We start from the raw sequence: 17,345 nt of genomic DNA on the forward strand, positions 1-17,345 counted from the left end.
GCACCTCCCCTGCCTCACGCCCCTGTGCTTCCTCCTGCAGGACCGGCCAGGGGCCTCATGGGTGCCTGAGGGCCGGGCGCCAGGGCCGCACGCAAGAGCATGGTGAGACACCAGCCCCTGCAGTACTATGAGCCACAGCTGTGCCTCTCCTGCCTCACGGGCATCTACGGCTGCCGCTGGAAGCGCTACCAGAGATCCCACGATGACACCACACCGGTGAGCCAGGCTGGGATGGGGTCAGAGGACTAGGGAGCCCCAGGGCCTGGGGGAAGCGTCTCAGCTCCATCACTCTGCTGTGTGGCTCCGGACAGGTCAATGCCCCTCTGGGTTTCAGTGTCTCCTTCTATAAAATGGGCCCATGGTCACTCCTAAATCTACGTGACCAGGTGGGAAAGGAAGTAGGCCACCCTGTCACAGATGAGGCTGGTGAGCTCTCCTCTGACACACGGGACCTGGGCTGCTCCTGAGGTCTTGGCAGAGAGGGACACTCCAGGAGGGACACTCCAAGAGGAAGGGCTCACCCCAAGGTGAACAGAAGTTTTCAGCTTCCTGGCAGATCCAGACAGGCCGGCAAGCAGGTGAGTGGTTGGAGGGAAGGGTGAGGAGGTGGTGCCAGGCCCTCCTGGAGCTTGGGAGCTGGCAGGGCCATGGCCTGGCACCAGGACTCTGTCACCTGAGCCACAGGCCTGTCGGAGCTGGCAGCAGGTGCCCAGCCAGATAAAGAAAGCCTCCTTCAATGGCCGGCACCCCAGGCCAGACCCGGAGCCGAGCCACGCTTCCGTTCCTGGGTCTCTGTCAGCCGTGGATCTAGTTTCTTCTCTGAAGGAACCCAACTCCTTCAGGAGGGAAGAGAGGGAGGTCAAAGGAGTTTATCTAACAGGTTTGCTGCCCGGTAAACAGCTTTTCTCCTCTCTCCTGTTTGTCGGAACAAAGAAGCCAGCCTCCAAATTCAGCCAGCCTTGAAATAGGCCAAAGGTGTGGGTGGTCAGCTGAGGTCAGAGGCCAAGTATCACCAGGCTCTCTGGATGGGGAGGATGGGGAAGCCTGTCCACCATCCTGACCTCCTTCTCTGCCTGTGCTGGTGACCGACAGAGCACTAGCCTGAGTCAGGAGCCTGGGTTCATGACTCCCAAATGGTAAGAAGCAGGTGCCACATGGCCCGATGTATTGCCACTCCCAGCCCAGAGGAGGCCACATGCTAAGCTGAGGCAAGGAAGAGGGAGGGGCCTGCCCAAGACCCCAGGGCAGGTCCCTGCAGGGCTGGGGTGGCAGCCTCAGTCTACCCTCGGCCCTGCCTGGGACAGCCTTTCCCTCTTACGTGTTTGTGGGATCTCCCCAACAGTGATGTGGGCCATGAGATCGGAAGTCAGGCAGGCTTAAGTCCAAATAGCGCCCAGTTGTACCAAATTGCACAAAATTGTACCGGTTGACTCTGGGCTTTCTCACCTGTGCAATAACATCCCCACTGAGGGAGCTGCCGGTGGCACTAATGGCACCAAGGGACAGGCACAGTGCTGGCTGTGACTAGTCGTTAAGTCATTCCCGACTCCAGGGCCTCGGCCTCTCCATCTGTGAAATGGAACAGGGGTTAGGTCAAGACTTGAGAATTCCTTTTCCACTGTGATCTGCTCTGAGCTGTGTTCCCCCCAGGGACTCGGGGCAGGCAGCAGGGCCTCCCCGTGTCGGGAAAGGCAGAAGCTTGGCAGGCAGCTGGCATCTGGGTGTCTGTGCCAGGAGCGGTGCTGAGCGCTGACACACGGCTACTCGTTCCTCCCAACGAGCCCTTGAGCTAGATGTCGCGGCCACCATTTCACATGGAGAAGCAGAAGCCAGGGATGCCAGTGAGGGGCAGAGTTGGGAGCTGGCCCCGGACAGCGTAGGTCCAATAGCTCCGGGTGGGAAGACATCGGAAGCTGAGGGAGGAGGATGGCTGGGCTCCCCAGCAGCAAGCCCCTAGGCTGTCAGAGTAGCCGCTGGAGGAAGGCGTGGCTCCCAGGACATCCCACACCCCTCAGTGCGCCCAGGACAGGCCCATCCCAGGCTTCAGAGTCAGGAAGTGACCGGGCTTGGCTGTGACCAGCACGGGGCCCCGGGGTGGAGGAAGTGGTGAGCTGAGGCCAGTTTTGGACTGACTCAGAGCCCAAGTGGTGCCGGCTCCGCAGATGCCAAGAGCTGGGGTGCCAGGTATGGCACAAAGGCAGTAGGGGCTGCAGGGGCCACAAGCCAGCTTGGCCTGGAGAGGGTTTTGCCACAGCTCTGGGTGTCAGAGCCTCCGGGCCTCCACAGGAAGGGCTGAGCTCACCTCAGGCGACCCACGAACCACGGAGACTCCCCTTCCCTGTCACTCACCTCATTCCGCTTCCCCGCCCACTTCCTGGGTTCCAGCCTCAGCCTGCTCACCCTTTTTCTCTCTTTCCCCCTTGTTCTTTCTCCCCAGTCCCTCCTTAGATGGCTGGGTGAGGACCAAGGGCGAGGCCTGTGATGTCCTTTCGGGGGGGCTGGGCCCTCTAGCCTGACACAGTGAGGGGAACAGTGATGGCGTCAGAGCTGGTGCAGAGTAGGAGCAGACTCCCTAAGTTTTGCTGAACGAACAGGCCCTGGGGTGAGCTCTGGAAGCACAGGTTAGGGGGAAAGAGCACTGTCAGGGCCTCCAAAAGGCGTGGGGGCTCCAACTTTGGGCCTGTGCCTCTTCTCATCCCCAACTTCCCCTCAGACTTTGGGGGCCCCTCCCTCTGCCCAGGTACTGCCGCCCCTCAAGTCCCCTTGGGGGAGCCTCCCCTGGTCTTTCCCAACTCAGACAAGCCCTGGGTCAAGTTCTTCTGTGAAGCCAGACCTCTCTGGTCCTCATCTGTGAAATGGGGTGACAGACTGGGGGTGAGTCGCAGAAGCATTTCACTCATGATCTTGCTCAGCCTGGGAAATAAAGCATGAGAGTAACAGTTAACATTTATTGGATACCTATTGTATGCTGGGATCCCAGAGCTTACCTGCATTGCCCTGTTGATTTGTTAGGTCGCCCCTGTGGGGCAGTTAACTGTCATGCCGATGGAGAACTCAAGGCTTAAAGCCGCAATACACATCACACTGGAGGGAGTCCACGATAGATTTGCAACAGGAGCCTCAGGAAGATGAAGGGTGTGGGGGGGCGGGGGGCACGCATGGTTGGAGTAGGAGATTAAATGAAAACTTGCAAGAAGGGGAAGAAAGCAGGGCCTGGAGGATCACTTGGGAAGTTGCCTGGGGAGGAGGAAGAAGATCGTGAGACCAGGAGTGTGCAGGGCAAGAATGGGAGTGGCTTGAATGCCAGACCTGGAGCCTTCCGTGGCTCTGGGATCAAGAGCTGGCCCTGCAGTACAAGAGTGGATCCTGGGGAGCCGGGAGGAGCCCCCTCCTCTGGGTCCCAGCTGGCAGCCTCCTTCCTGCCCCACCAGCCTATCCTTCCTGTCCCCCCAGCCTGACGCATTCCCACCTCCTCCGATCCTTTGCTCGTACTGTCCCCCACCCCCAGGACACACACTGGACAAATAAGGAAGCAGGAAACTGAGGACCGGAGAGGTGAAATGACCTATTCTGCCCCCAGCCCCTAGGGAGTGGAGGAGCCTGGCAGCAGGAGGCTGGCTCACTCGACAGCTAGGAAGGGGAAGTGAAGCTTTTTATAACTGGGGATAATTAATTGGTTGTTGTCTGTGACTCATTACTCTAATGCCGCCAATTAAGGACTTGCTAGGACAGAAGACAGTTCTCAGGCTGTCCCCCAGGGCCCCCTGAAGACTGTGTGTCTGTGGGAGGCAGCATAGTGTCAAAACCAGCTTCTCTGTAGCAAGAGGCATATAAGTCAGACACCTGAAGGAACTTCCCAGCCCAAGACAGACAGTGACTGTCACCTCTCTCATGTTTCTATAGCACATTTGCCTTTTGAGGGCTGTTTTTTAAAAAGCTCGTTTGGCCCCTCTGTCTCACAGAGGAGGCTCCAGGAAGAATGAGTGGTTTATTCAAGCCACGGGTGTTGAAGGCACAGCCTGCATTGCCCCCTGCTTGCATCCCCAGTCCAGACTGTTCCACACCCACAGTCTTGTCTGGGATGCACTAATTACTTATTTAATCAACACACCCGTCCGTCCCGATACTTGTTCTGGGCCCTGGGGTCAGGGAGGGGTATCTGACCCGGCTCCCCCCTCCCTTGAAGGGCTCCTAGGCTGGTGGGGGAGCATACAAGATCCAACATACCCAGGCCACCCAGGATCATCCCTGCTGAGGCCCAGGAAAACCCCAGCAGGAGAGCTGGCCTGACCTGATGTCTGGGAGTTAGTCCTGTCTCGCCAGCTGGGGAAGTGTTCAAGGCACAGGGAGCCATGTGGACCAGAGCTTCCTTGTGTACTGGAGTTTCTTGTGTTTGGGAACCGAAAGCAATCTGGCCTCAGTGTGGCTCCGCGTGAGGAGGGAAGGTGGTGGCCACATGGCCTGGGCCTGAGGCTGTGCCAGGGAGCCTGTCCCCCCTCCTGGGTGGAGGCAGACCAGTCAGACTCAGGCTGTGCGAGGACCAGTCTGGTTAAATTGTGGAGGATGCGCTGAGGGGCCTGGGGTGGAGGTGGGGAGAGCAGGGAACTAGAGAGAGAGAGAGGTGGAGGCCGCTTTGCATACCCCAGGGAGGGGTATGCCGGTTCCTTGCAAAGGGAGGGATTCTAGAGACACTTGGAAGGTATAATCAACAGACTGGCTGTGGAAGAGATCGAGGGAGTCCTTTATGATGCCTCCCACCATCCCCTGATTTCTAGCCTAGCTAGAAATGAGGCCATTCCAGGGATGGAAATGGGAAATGGTGCTGTGTCCAGGGGCAAGTGGGAAGGGAGAGTGGTCTCTGTAGAGTCCAGGAAGAGCACAGTGCAGGTGGGACACAGGCAGCTAAGTCTCTCTTCCCCCAAGACCTACTTCCTACGACAGGAGCCCCTGCAGCCATACAAGAAGACCCCCACTGGGGGATGTTCATCAGACCTCCACCCCCCACCCCTTGCCCCTCCCAGGAGAACCTCACCCCTTCATAGCATCCTGCTTTTGCTCAGGCTGTCCCCTCACTTGGAATGCCCCTTCTCTCTTTACGTCTCAAGGCTCGTCACGAACGCCTACCCTTCTAAGAATTACCCCCTCGAACAAAAAGAGAATCAGGCCTCCCTCCCTCGGGCTCCCACAGCACCTCAGGCCTGGGCTGCCCCTTCGGACTGTGACTTTCTGTGTTTCCCAAGGGACTCAGTGTTGTGAGAGTGGAGCCTGGGCCTCGGAGGAGGGGCCTGGGCCAGGCTGGGAGGATGGTTGAGGCAGGGGCCTGAAGAATGGTGAGCAAGCCAGTTAGGGGCCGTGCCTGCCACCCTGCTGACTGGGCCTGGAGAGGCAGGACCGCTGATGAGTTCTCAGATATTGGGTGTCTGGAGAGGGCCAGCATACACGTATGGACAGGTGCATGCTGTCTTCCGGTGCCCCCAGCTGTGGTTGGCAGATGAGGGCGCTGACTTCGCAGGACCTCCCAGGCCACACTCGGAGCCAGATTGGGCTCTGCCGGTGGGCAGGAGCTCAGGGGTGGAGAGTGTCCCAGCTGGTTCCCCACATCCCTGTCCCGTCGCCACCAAGTGGGCCTTGACAGGGGAGTGGATCCCAACTGGGAGTCAAGCTGGGCTCCCTGGATGAAGCAGCCTTTGCCCTGGGCTCCAGGGTGTGATTGGAGTCAGCCAGAAGTGCTTGGGTATTCCCTGCCAGGGAGCTGTGGCCTGAACTCTGCCCCGTCTACATTGTGACTTAGTGTGCGACCCTCAGGCAAGGCCAGACCTTCTCTGGGCCTCGGCTTGCTTACGGGTTAGATGGAGGTTCAGATTCATGCCGCAAGGGTCCAGTTAGACAACGGGTACCAATGCACGTCACGTGTGGTGCAAGAGAGACCGCCGTCCCGACCCTGGGGAAAGTGTGTTCTCCCTATAAACTTTCAAAGGGGTGGCTGTTCCCTTCTCCAGCACTTTGGCCGAAAGGGGCCCAGCAGGTCAGAGGGGCGCCCTCTGATCCCCAGTTTTCCCATTCCTAAAATGGGGATAAGACCCCATGTTATCCTTTAAGCCTTGCAGGGCTGACATGACGATAAGAAAACGGGAGATGATGTTATTGCATCCATGAGAGACAGAGGAGAGTCTGGCAGAGCGCTGGTTTGTTGCAGTACAAACAGCTGAGGATTTATCGCCACAATAAAGCCAGGCCATCTCTGGCCTTCGGGAACCCCTGTACTCCACCTAGCTCCTCCTTGAATGGTGCCGAGGGTGCCTGGCCCTCCCTGGGAAGCGGCAAACATTCCGTGACTGCCTTGAGTGTCTGCTTAGGGAGCCTGGGTGGGACAGGAGATGGAGCATCAGCAGTGCAGCCACCCACCACCCTGTGGCCTTGGCAGGGCCCTCTGAGGGCCTGGGATGATCCCTCCTGAGCCCCCCCCCCCGCCCCCCCAGCTCTTCTGCTCCTGTCTCCCTATGGGCTGATGCAACCCCTAGGGTGGGTGGGGAGAGGCGGGGTGTTCCAGGCTGGGCTTGGTTTAATTCTACTGCCTAATGAGCCGCTCTGAGTGCACCCCAGCAGAAGCAAGGGCAGACAGAGGCCTAATTGCCCAGCTCTCTGTAGCCCAGAAAAATAAATCCGGCCTCTTAGGCTGTCAGGAGCTGGCTGGGGGTGGGGACTCTAATCCCTTTCCCTGCTTGGCCCTAATGCTGTAATACATCTCAAACCTCCCCAGGCCACCCCCTCCCCCAAATCTCCTGGGTCAGGGCCAAAGTAATCCTGCCAGGGCCTGCCTGCCTCTCCCCTCCCAGAGCTCCCCACACCCTTCCCAGCTGACATTTCCCAGACTTTTTCCGGTGCATCAGTCCCCCCATTTGGCATGTGGCAAGGGTGAAAACAGGCTGATGAGTGGAGGAGGAGCTGGCGTGCCCGAGATCCAGCCTGCAGGAGGGCAGACTGGCCCTCTGTGGGTAGGCACCCCTCAAGCTCTCCAGTCTTTGCAGGGCTGTGTGGTGCTGAGGGCACAGCTGAACTCTGCAAACCTTTTTTTTTTAAATGTTTATTTATTTTTGAGAAAGAAAGAGAGAGAGCAAGAGTGTGAGCAGGGGAGGGGCAGAGAGAGAGGGAGACACAGAATCCAAAGCAGGCTCCAGGCTCTGAGCTGTCAGCACAGAGCCCAGCACGGGACTCAGACCCACAAACTGTGAAATCATGACCTGAGCCCAAGTCAGTCAGACGCTCAACCGACTCAGCCACCCAGGTGCCCCACTGGACTCTAGGACCTTAAAGCAGGGTGGGGACCCCAGGGGTGGCACAGGGAGCAGGGCTCAGCCCTGTGGAAGGAGCCGTGCCCAGCAGCACCCACACACGGGGAAAGGGCTGCCGTGGGGCAGACTAGAAAGCCTAGAATCAGTGCACACGCATGTGAGGATATTCTGTGTGGTAAACGAACGTGGAAATGACAGCAGATTTCACAAACCGTGTAGAGACAGCTGAAGTATCCATTTGGTGGAAATAAAATTAGATCTCTGCCTCTTACCTCAAACCAAAATAAATTCCAGATGGATTAAAATGTATTTTTTTTCTATCTTTAAATTCCTTTTCTCTATTGAGGAAGTGCACATTTGTTGAGAAAATTCAAACAACTTGGAAAGATGTAAAGTAGATGGAATTCTAATCTTAACGCTTGAGAGAAATGGCTTTCCAACCTCTATCCGTGCACGTATATATACATCCGTGTGGAGCGGTAGACAGATGAATATAGAGAGCTGGGTGGATTACAGGTTTGAATGTAAACCGCAAAGCCAAGAAATTACCACTATAAAATATGAATCAAATATATACTCTTGGGCTACCTGTCTTAAACATGATACCAAAAGCAAAAACCTATAAAGGAAAAGAAGGGTAGATTAGACTACATGAAAATTTAAATTTTTATGCAGAAAGCATAATAAACCAAATTAAAGTAAAACGATGAAATAAGAAAAAATACACAATAGGAGCGCCTGGGTGGCTCAGTTGGTTAAGCATCTGACTTCGGCTCAGCTCATGATCTCACGGCTCATGAGTTCAAGCCCCACATCAGGCTCTGTTGTGACAGTGTGGACCCTGCTTTGGATCCTCTGTCTCCCTCTTTCTCTGCCCACGCCTCCCGCCACCCCACCCACTGCCGCCTGAAAAAAAAAAAAAAAAAAAAAAGACATTGAAAAAAAGAAAAAGGGTCGCCTGGGTGGCTCAGCTGGTTAAACATCCAGCTTCAGTTCAGGTCATGATCTCACAGTTCATTAGTTCGAGCCTTGTGTCAGGCTCTGTGCTGACAGCTCAGAGCCTGGAGCCTGCTTCGGATTCTGTGTCTCTCTGCCCCTCCCCCGCTCACGCTCTGTCTGTCTCTTTCTCTCTCTCAAAAATAAGTAAATATTAAAAAATTTAAAAAGAAAAAATATACAGCACATATGAAGGTTAATACTCCTACATAGAGCTTTTATATGCCCATAGCAAAGGAAGCCAGTTCTCCCAAACAAAAGCTGCTGAGCTCTGTGCCTTTGTACCTTCTGTTCTCTCCCTCTGCCCCAGTCTGGGCTCCCTAACCTGTCATCGCAGCAGGCCCATTCCTTCCAGCTTTGCTGCATGCATCCCCTCCTCCGGGAAGCCCTCCAGACCATCTCTCCTCCCGTAACTGGCCGTAGGATGGGAATTGCCTGCTGGCTTCTCAGGCACCTATGGGGGTTGCTCAGAGGGGAATCCAGGCCTCATTCATCTCCCTGTGCAGGGCACAGCACATATATCTAGGATGACTGGAAGAGAGAGGTGGCAAGGGTGTAGAGGGGAGGTGCTGGGATTTGCTTTGGTATGGGGTGTGAGGTAGGGGTATAATTTTTTACCAATAGATGTCCCCACTCCATCTGTCGAATTCTGTATCCTTTCTGTACTAATTTACTATCTATTAATCTTGTGTCCTTGCTTCCAGGCTCTTCCCCTTCTTTCGGTCTGTTTCTCCATCTCTGAATTGGATCTGTAGAGGATGAGGCAAGATGATCTCTGAACTCTTGTCTAAGTCTGAAATTCCAGGGTTCCTGGCCTGGCACTGCCTATGACTCACTGTGTGACCTTGGGCCAGGCCTGGCCCCTCTGAGCCAATTTCCTCCTTGGTCAGACAAGGACAATTACATGTCTTGCTCATTGTTGCTCTGGGACAGTGGGAGATGCTGAAGGCACCCAGACCTGGGTGTGAATTCTGGCTCCACTATTACATTTGCCCTTTGTGGCCTTGGGCAAGCCACTTCCCCTGGCTGACCTCTGCTTTCCTCCAACTATACCACCTGCTTTGCAGAGCTGCGGGGAGGACGAGAGGAGTTGGAGCACGTGGAGGACTCCTAGGGGCACCTCGCCCCAACTCTGTGAAGAGCCCACGCAGGGCTCTGTCCTCCAAAGCCAGACATGCGGGTTGGGAGGGGGCACAGGACAGGTGCTGTGCCAGGGTCTCCTTCCTTCATCTGTGCCAGCTCCTAGGACAGCAGCCTCCAGAGCTGGCCTGCCCTCTGCGTCCCACCAACGGTGACACCCACCCCGGGCCGGGAGCAGGTGAGCTGCTGGCTGTCCTCAGCAGCCGGAAGAAATTGGGTGTAGGGCAGGGGGCGGGGGGAACGTCTTGATCACTGTCTTCGCGTAATTAAAGGGCTGTCAGATGCGAAACGATAATTATAGGAACCATCGTGGATTTGGCGACTTACAGCTTACATCTATATCTGGCAGCCCTCCCGTGAGGTAGAGGTGATGTCACCCCCGTGAATGGAGGAGGAAGCTGAGGCTTGGTGCTGAGCGGCCCATGGCATGCGGCTACTGGGGAGGAGGGCTGAGAATTAAGATCCAACTCTTGTTTACACCCCGTGCAGTGCCCTGGTCCTGTGGCCCCCAGAATTTCTTGCCCTTTTACTGGACTTGTTGTGTGTAGAATCCGAGAACCAGCTTCAGGGTGGCGGCCGAGGATGTCAGTGGCGCCTGAGGGAGGGACGGAGGGACACATTGTAGGTCCTGCTGGTCTCTGCAGCATGCCGACCTGCTGGCCCCATTTTACAGAGCAGGAAGCTGGTGCCCGAGAGGATAAATAAATGTCTCCCCCAAGGTCACCCATTTAGTAGGAGGCGGCCAGTCTTGGGTTCAAAGCCAGTGTTGCTGGGCTCCCAAAGGCAGCTTGCCTCTATCCGGCTGCTGTCTTAGAAGGAAGAGGCAGGCAGCACCAGAGGGAGAGCGCCCGTCCCTGCAGCTAAGGAGCAGAAGCAGGGTGGGCTCCTCCCCTGGGGGCTGCAGAGGCAGGGACTGGCGGGGAACAGGAGTCCAGCGAAACAGCGCTGTCCCCGCCATCCTGTGAATCTGAAGTCTGTGGCCGTGTCAAGGACGGATGGCTCCTGCTGCCTATGCGGAATTCAGGCTCCGGGGTCCATTTGGGGGTCCAGGGCAGGGTCCCCAGGAGGGGAAGCGGTGTCTGCGTCCATCCTGGCCTGGGGTGGAGGTGTGGGGTGGGCCGGGCCCCCAGGCGAGTGGTACAACACGCTGTCACAGCCGGGCCTGTGCGGGCGTTTCCTGTGGAGGGCTGGCTTTGTGCGGCAGCCAGGCTTGGCGACTGTGCGAGCCCCCGCTGCTCATAAGCTCTTTCAGCACGTTTTTCTCTGAATGCAGAAGGCTCTGGGGTGGGCGGGACGGAGACGAAGAGGGACCGGAGACGACTCCACGATCATCAGGAGGCGGTGAGGAGGAGCGGTGGCATCTGGGAAATTGGCACAGTGTCGCCTGGCGTGGGATGGAGGGACCCGTCTTCTGGAGGGTGGGGACAAGAACGGGAGGAGATGAGGCAGGGGGTGCGGGGCTGAATGCCCTGGCCTCTGGGGCTGGGTCTCCCCGCCTCTCCATCACCCTCAGCTCCCGGCACAGGGATGGAGCGGCCCCCGCAGCTCGCGGCCGGGCCTGTGCCCCTCCCCAGCTGCTCTCAGCCTCTCCCTGTGCCTGCTGCTGCCCAGCCAGCTCAGGAGCTCCCTGATCCCTTGTCCCGCTCAGGTGGCTACAAGGCTCTGAATGGAAGGAGGCTGGGTATCACAGGAGCTCCTTCTCCTGGTCCCTCAGCCAGAGGATATGTCTGGGTTGGATGATGGCCCCGTCCACTGGGGACCTGAAGCCTCCCTGCGTCACAGTCAGGTTCACGCCTTCACACCATGTCTGAGCATCACCTTGCGCTCTGCAGGATGTGAGCCCAGGGTACGTGGACGTATCTCAGCCATCCCCGCCCTGAAGGAGTCCACAGCCCAGGGAACCATCCCTTATTATGTGCCTACTGTATGCCACTTGATGTATATCACCTCATTTAATAGCAATCCTCCAAGGTAGGGGGTTATTCTCCCTGTTTTACAGGCGAGGAAACTGAGGCTCAGAGGAGTTAACTTGCCCGAGAGGCAGAGACCGGTCCATCTGCCTCCTGAGCCCAGGTTATTTTCATCTCCACATTTCAGAATGTGATTGAGGGTCAAATTGGCGGGCACCACGACTCTGTGCAGAAGTACTCAGGGAAAGGAGGTCTTCAAGGCCTGGAGGGATGCGGGTGTTTCCTGAAGGAGAAGGAGGTTTGGCCTGGGGTAGAGCCCCGAGAGAGAGGAGCGAGAATCGTAGGGGGCCAGGCTGGGCCTGGGACTACCATCCTGGGTCCCAGATGGCAAGGGCGGGTTTTGGGGAGAACTGCACAGGGCTGGCTCTCATGGGGGCGTCTGTCAAGATACCGAGTTCAATCCCACATCTATCCTCCCCCACTTGGTGACCTCGGGTATGTTCCTCAACCTCTGACTCCCCCCTACGCATCCATACTGAGCCTTTGTGCAAATGAGCAAAAGTCTCCCCTTCTCCAGGACTCATGCCCAGCATGTACTGGAAAACAATCATGGCAAATATGTGTACTGATGGTAACCATGACATGAGTGCCACTTCTTAGTGATGAGGTCCACAGCTCGTTCAGCTGAATGTGCTGGCCCTTCTCTGAGGCTTGGGGGTTTTCCTCATTTGCTCTCGGCTGGAGATAAAACCCCACAAAGAGAGAGTCCCAGGCCCTGGGCGGACTGAGAGGTGATGGAGGGCTGGTGGGCCCACCGTCCCTCCCAGCTGGCAGTGACCTCAGAGCCCACACCGCCTGGGAGCAGGCCCAGGCCTTTCTCCTGTAGTGGCCCTGACAAGGACCCTTAATGCCATTTGCAGCCTCTTTGTTGATGGAGCCACTTCCTCTGCCAGTTCCTGGCCTGTCCCTCCCCTTTCTTCCAGCCCCCGCCATCCAGGTTTTTCCTCTGATTGTTCTTACAGTGACCTGCCGCTTCCCTGCTGGGGTCAGGTCTCTTCATCCCCATCTACAGGCTCCCTGTGGCCATGGGGCCACCAGCTTCTAGCTCCCAGGATTTTCATCTCCAGGTGGCCCCCGACCCCAGCTCGTGCCAGTTCTGATAGTGGGGTTCCTCATTCCTTAATGCCACGGCCTTGCCCCCGTATCTGCTGTGCCCTCAGTGTCTCATCCACCTGCCGGCTCTAATCTTATCTGGTGTCCAGGGCTGGGGCAGGGGAGCCCCTCATTCTCACCCAGTCTTTCCTGCCCCACCCTCAGGATCTGGTCAAGTGGGAACAGTGGCCCTTAGTGCACAGGGCCCGTCTGCTGTGGGTCCCCCAACGCCTGTGGTATTCCCAGCAAACCTGTCAGAATTGCCCCTCAGTTATGCATCATAACTCACCGTAGGACATCCCCCAACACGTGTAGCAGCTTTTCTAACCTGCTACTGTCCCTACAGCTAGCCCCCTGGTCCCACCAGCTATTGAATTCCAGTCTGCTTGCCTGGGACAGGACCCATCATAGGCTGAGGCTCACCCCTCACCCAGGCCCCTCCCAGAACCCTGTCTAGTGGCCAGAGGTGCAGCAGCTTGCCCCTGACGAAGTGGAGGGATCTCTGTGGCCAGATGGCCATTCACTGCTGCCAGCTGGAGGTCCGCAGAAGACCATGGGCCCCTCTGCGGGGGCGGGATGGTAAGCCCCCGGTGAAATGTCTCCTGGGTGGGCATCTTCATGGCAGAGTAAGAGAAAGGGTCTTTTCTCACCTATCATTATCAAATTCTTCTTAAGTTCCCACCCCACACCGGGAATAGGAAGATCACCTAGATCTCGAAGGTGCTTAGAGTATAACAGAGGTAACTGACATATAAAGACAGTTCTAGAACTGCAGGGTCTATGCTGGAACAGACATGGGGTCAGGGCTATGGAAGCTCTGTGGACGGAGATTGACCTGATGGGACAGGGAAGGCCTCAGGGAGGAGGAGGGCCGCCCCGTGAACCAGAGAGGGGTTGCCTTCTAAATGGAGGGTATGGCTTGTGCAGAGGTACGGGGCTTGAAGAAGCCTGTTGAGGGTCTGTGGGCAGTTCAGAGCGTGGCCTGTAAAGTGCCTGTGTGAGGGCAGAGGTGAGGGCTGAAGCCAGTGATATTCTCAGGCTGGGGCATGACATGACCAGAGAAGGATCAGGCTTCGAGGACCTATGTTTAAGCTGGCCTGGAAGCAGCCAGCTATGCTCTGCAGGAAGTAGGGGCGAATGAATTCTTACTTGTGACCAAATGAGAATTGGAGGCAGCAAGAGGGACTCGGAGAAAGCCGAGACCCGGGCGATGCTAGGCCAGCTGGGCTGGGGTTGCTGGCTCAGACGGGGCATCCCCCAGCCCTCAGCCCCGAGGCTGAGCTACAGCCCTTCTCTGTTCCCCCAGACAGTCCCAGCCATTCTTGGGTTCCAGTGCTCCAGAAAGGCACATGGCTCACCCTGCTCCTATCTGGGGTCTCTCCATTCCTGAGCAAGGCTGCACCTCATGGGCCCAGGGCTGGGGCTCGTGCCATTCTCTGTCCAGGTGGGACAGACACGGGTGGTCCGGTCTCTAAGAAACCACCCACCGCCAGCTGCTGGAAAGATGGTTTCACCTCCGCCTCTCTGCTTATGTCCAAAGCGGGGTAAGCAAGGCTGCCTGGCTCTGTACATGACAGCGAGTGGAGGAGGCTGCTTTCACTGTCACCCAAGCTCAGACCCTCCTGCCCAGGGCTAGGCACGGAGTGGGTGCTCAGTGTGGACCTTCGTCGGGGTTTGAGGGCCTGTCCTGCGTGCTGGGCGTGGCAGAGCATGCCTGAAGCCGTGCTACCAGAGCACGGACTGCTTGCCAGCCCTGGCTCCGAGCACTTGGCTTGTATTATCTCATTTAATGCTCACGTCAACCCCGTGGTGGAAGTACTAGTATTGTCCCCACGTCGCACGGGAATACACTGAGGCACAGAAGGGTTATGTCAGCTTGTGATGCCTGAGGCTAAATGGCTTGTAAGCTCCAGACACTGTGTGCATAGCCGCTCCACTGTGGTGGCTTCTTGATGGCACAGGATGGAGGTGTCCCGGGCAGTGAGTGAACTTTCTCTCCTCTTGTACTTACGTCCCTGCCTGCAGTCATAAATGCTAAGGGAGTGTCCTTGTAGAACCTGCAGTCGCTTGCGAGACACAGTCACGTGAGCCGATCGCAGTGCACAGGGCGTGAGTTTAAAGTCGGGGGCACTGAGGCTGTGGCAGCAGCGTGGGCTGGGCGGCAGAGGTGAAATCCAGGAAGACTTCACAGAGGAGGTGACATTTGAGCTGACTTGAAAGGTGAATGGGAATGTGAGACAAATAAACCAGGAGGGATGGCTCTTCCGGGGTGAGGGAATTGGTTGGGGAAGGGGATGAAGGCAGAGAGGTGGAGAGAACACCCCCAGAGGGGCTCCCCTGCTTGGCTAAGCAGTGAGGAGCCATCAAGAGGTTACACTGAGGTTTGAATCATGGCTCTGGGCTGGAAGGATCAAAGAAGCCTAAGGGAGCTGCAGGGAGCCCGCAAGCCTTCTGGGCAATGGTCAGGCAAGAGATACCCAGGCTGCCCAAGCCCTGCAACCCCTCAAGGTGGGGGTGGTCTTTGTTCTCTTCTATGCTGACTTCCCCTCAAATGCCGTTTGTTCGTTCTGATGATCTCAGCGGTTTCCCAGAGAGCAGGATGTTCCCAGCTTGCTGTGCTTCTGAGATAAGGCGACAGACGAAAGCAGGGATAAACCTGAGGGCCCAGCCGGAAGTGCCTGCGGACCTCTCTGGAAGCAGCAGTGTCGGGGGCCCCCACCCCCCTCCCTGCAGGAGACAGAGGGGCTACGTGGCCCAGCCCTGAGGGGCCGGTGCCTGGTACGGGTGGCAGAAGGCTACACTCCGAGGCCAGAGACTGGGACACTGGTCTTTAATGCTCCACTCACTTGCTGTGTGACTAGGACAAGTCGCTTCACCTCTCCGGGCCTCAGTGTATTTATCAGTAACATGGGGCAGGTGTGGGAAAGAATACCTACACTGTAGGTGTGTGCGAGAAGGGAAGGAGGTAAGCGATGTGGCCTCACAGACTGCAGATGACCATGCCGGTAAAAAGGCTTAGGGCAGACACGGCCTTTGCTCCTGGGAGCCATCGCCAGTATGGGGAGAACGGTGCACACTGGAAAGGCCTCAGCCCAAGGGGGTGGATCCCTGACCCCGCTCCTAGCTCCCTACCATTTTGTGACTTTGAGCTCTGTGGTGTTGGGTGGGTCGCTTCCCCCTCTGAGCCTCAGGTCCCCACCAGTATGAAGAGGCCAGTAATCCCTGCCTGGCAGGTTTGGCTATAAAGTGAGAGCAGGAAGAACATTCTAGATGGGAGGTGGCCCCAGGATCCAGCCCCTGACCTCACCTGACCCCTTTCCCCGCTCTGTTCTTCCAGTGGGAACGCCTCTGGTTCCTGCTCCTCACCTTCACCTTTGGCCTCACACTCACCTGGCTCTACTTCTGGTGGGAAGTCCACAATGACTACGATGAATTCAACTGGTGAGTGGGTGTGGGGTAAGCAGGGGACATGGGGGCCTGGGCCCTGGGCTGGAACTGCGGGGCTTGGGTTGGAGCCTCTCTCCCAGGCTGGCCCTCAGGGCTCTCCGTGTGGCTTTTGGGGAGCAGGGTCCTCTGGAAAGAACAAAGGCTGAGCAGGAGCTGAGACCAGCTGGGAGGAACAGGGAACTCCTTCCTGGTGCTGTTCTCATGGAAAACAGGAACATAAGATGGGCAAGGCTCAGCCAGGGTCCGGGGCCCCTGAACCTCTTTGTAGGCAAGAACCCCAAGGCCCAGAAAGACCAGGGCCTCAGCAGAGGAGGTGACCCCAGACCGCAGGCCTCCTCAATCCCTGAGCAGGACTTTGGGCAGCGCCGGCAGATGCTATGGTTCTGGGACAGTTCAGGGTCCTTTATGGGCACCAGTCTTGGGTCCAAGGGCAGGGCTGTCTGAGGCTGGGACCTGGGTACGCAAGGGTACCTGTTTCTTCTTCACCCGCCTCCGTTGCCTGCCTTTGCCAGACAGTGAAAGGCATGGGATCGGGGTAAGTTCCCTGGGTTCTTGTGGAAACTGAGGCCCAAGATCACATAGCCACTTAGGAGCAGAGTTGGGGCTTGGAAGCCAGGCCTCCTCACTCCCTATCCAGTGCTATCTTTTCCTTCTGGTTAGAAGTTCAGCTCAGTTCAGTGTGACCATGAGCACACTAAGGTGAGCCTCTCAGGCTCGGTTTCCTCTCCCGTAAAATGGGATAATTCCAGTCTCATCAGGTCTTTCTGAGGATGAAACGAGATGATGGCCATGGGAGGGCTTAGAGCTCCATGTCACCCTCAGGGCTGCTTCCCAGGAGGCCGGATCTCCAGCTGGAAGGTGGCCATGATGTTAGAATTGGGGATTTCTAGGACTCTGGGCTTCTGACGGGCTGTGGTTCTAGGATTCTGGGATGATCCTAAGACTCCATTAATGGAGTCTGGGCGTCCACTCCACTCTGCATGGCACAAGGCTGTGCCTCTGTGATTAATGAGCACAATAAAGGATGTGCTGCTGTCCCCCTACAGCCCAGCAAGATGAGCTTGAGTCCCAGAGGTGCCCTCTGGCCTTTATTAAATGCCATAAATCAATTATTCATCCTCACAGGTATCCAAAGCGCCGGCACTGTTGTGCGTAAATGGGAACATTCCCTGCTGGCCCTCCACTGCAGTCATTGGACACTTCTGCTGAAGGTCTGCTGCCTGGGAGATCCTCAGGTCCCCACGCATCGTGTACAGATGGGGAAACTAAGGCCCAGAGAGGGCAGGACTCACCCACAACCACAAAACCACTTAGTGCCAAAACATATATTGAGGACAGTCTGAGGAGACTGGAGTTCAGAGAGGTTAAGTAGACTTTTCACAGTCACACAGCGAGGTGCAGGCAGATG

General features: G+C 56.9%; 1 protein-coding gene across 5 annotated transcripts in view; it reads left to right on the forward strand.

Moving 5' to 3' along the window:
* GDPD5 (glycerophosphodiester phosphodiesterase domain containing 5) overlaps nt 1-17,345 on the forward strand; it is an 87,344-nt gene that overhangs the window by 44,713 nt on the left and 25,286 nt on the right. For all 5 annotated transcript variants that reach the window (XM_042958304.1, XM_007080822.2, XM_042958306.1 and 2 more), the window contains 2 exons: nt 41-216; nt 15,828-15,931. In XM_042958304.1, coding sequence (XP_042814238.1) covers nt 100-216; nt 15,828-15,931 — 221 coding nt within the window. In that variant the 5' untranslated portion in view covers nt 41-99. The remainder of the gene's footprint in view (nt 1-40; nt 217-15,827; nt 15,932-17,345) is intronic.

The sequence above is a fragment of the Panthera tigris genome, chromosome D1 (assembly GCF_018350195.1).
Source record: "Panthera tigris isolate Pti1 chromosome D1, P.tigris_Pti1_mat1.1, whole genome shotgun sequence".
Classification (NCBI taxonomy): Eukaryota; Metazoa; Chordata; class Mammalia; order Carnivora; family Felidae; genus Panthera; species Panthera tigris.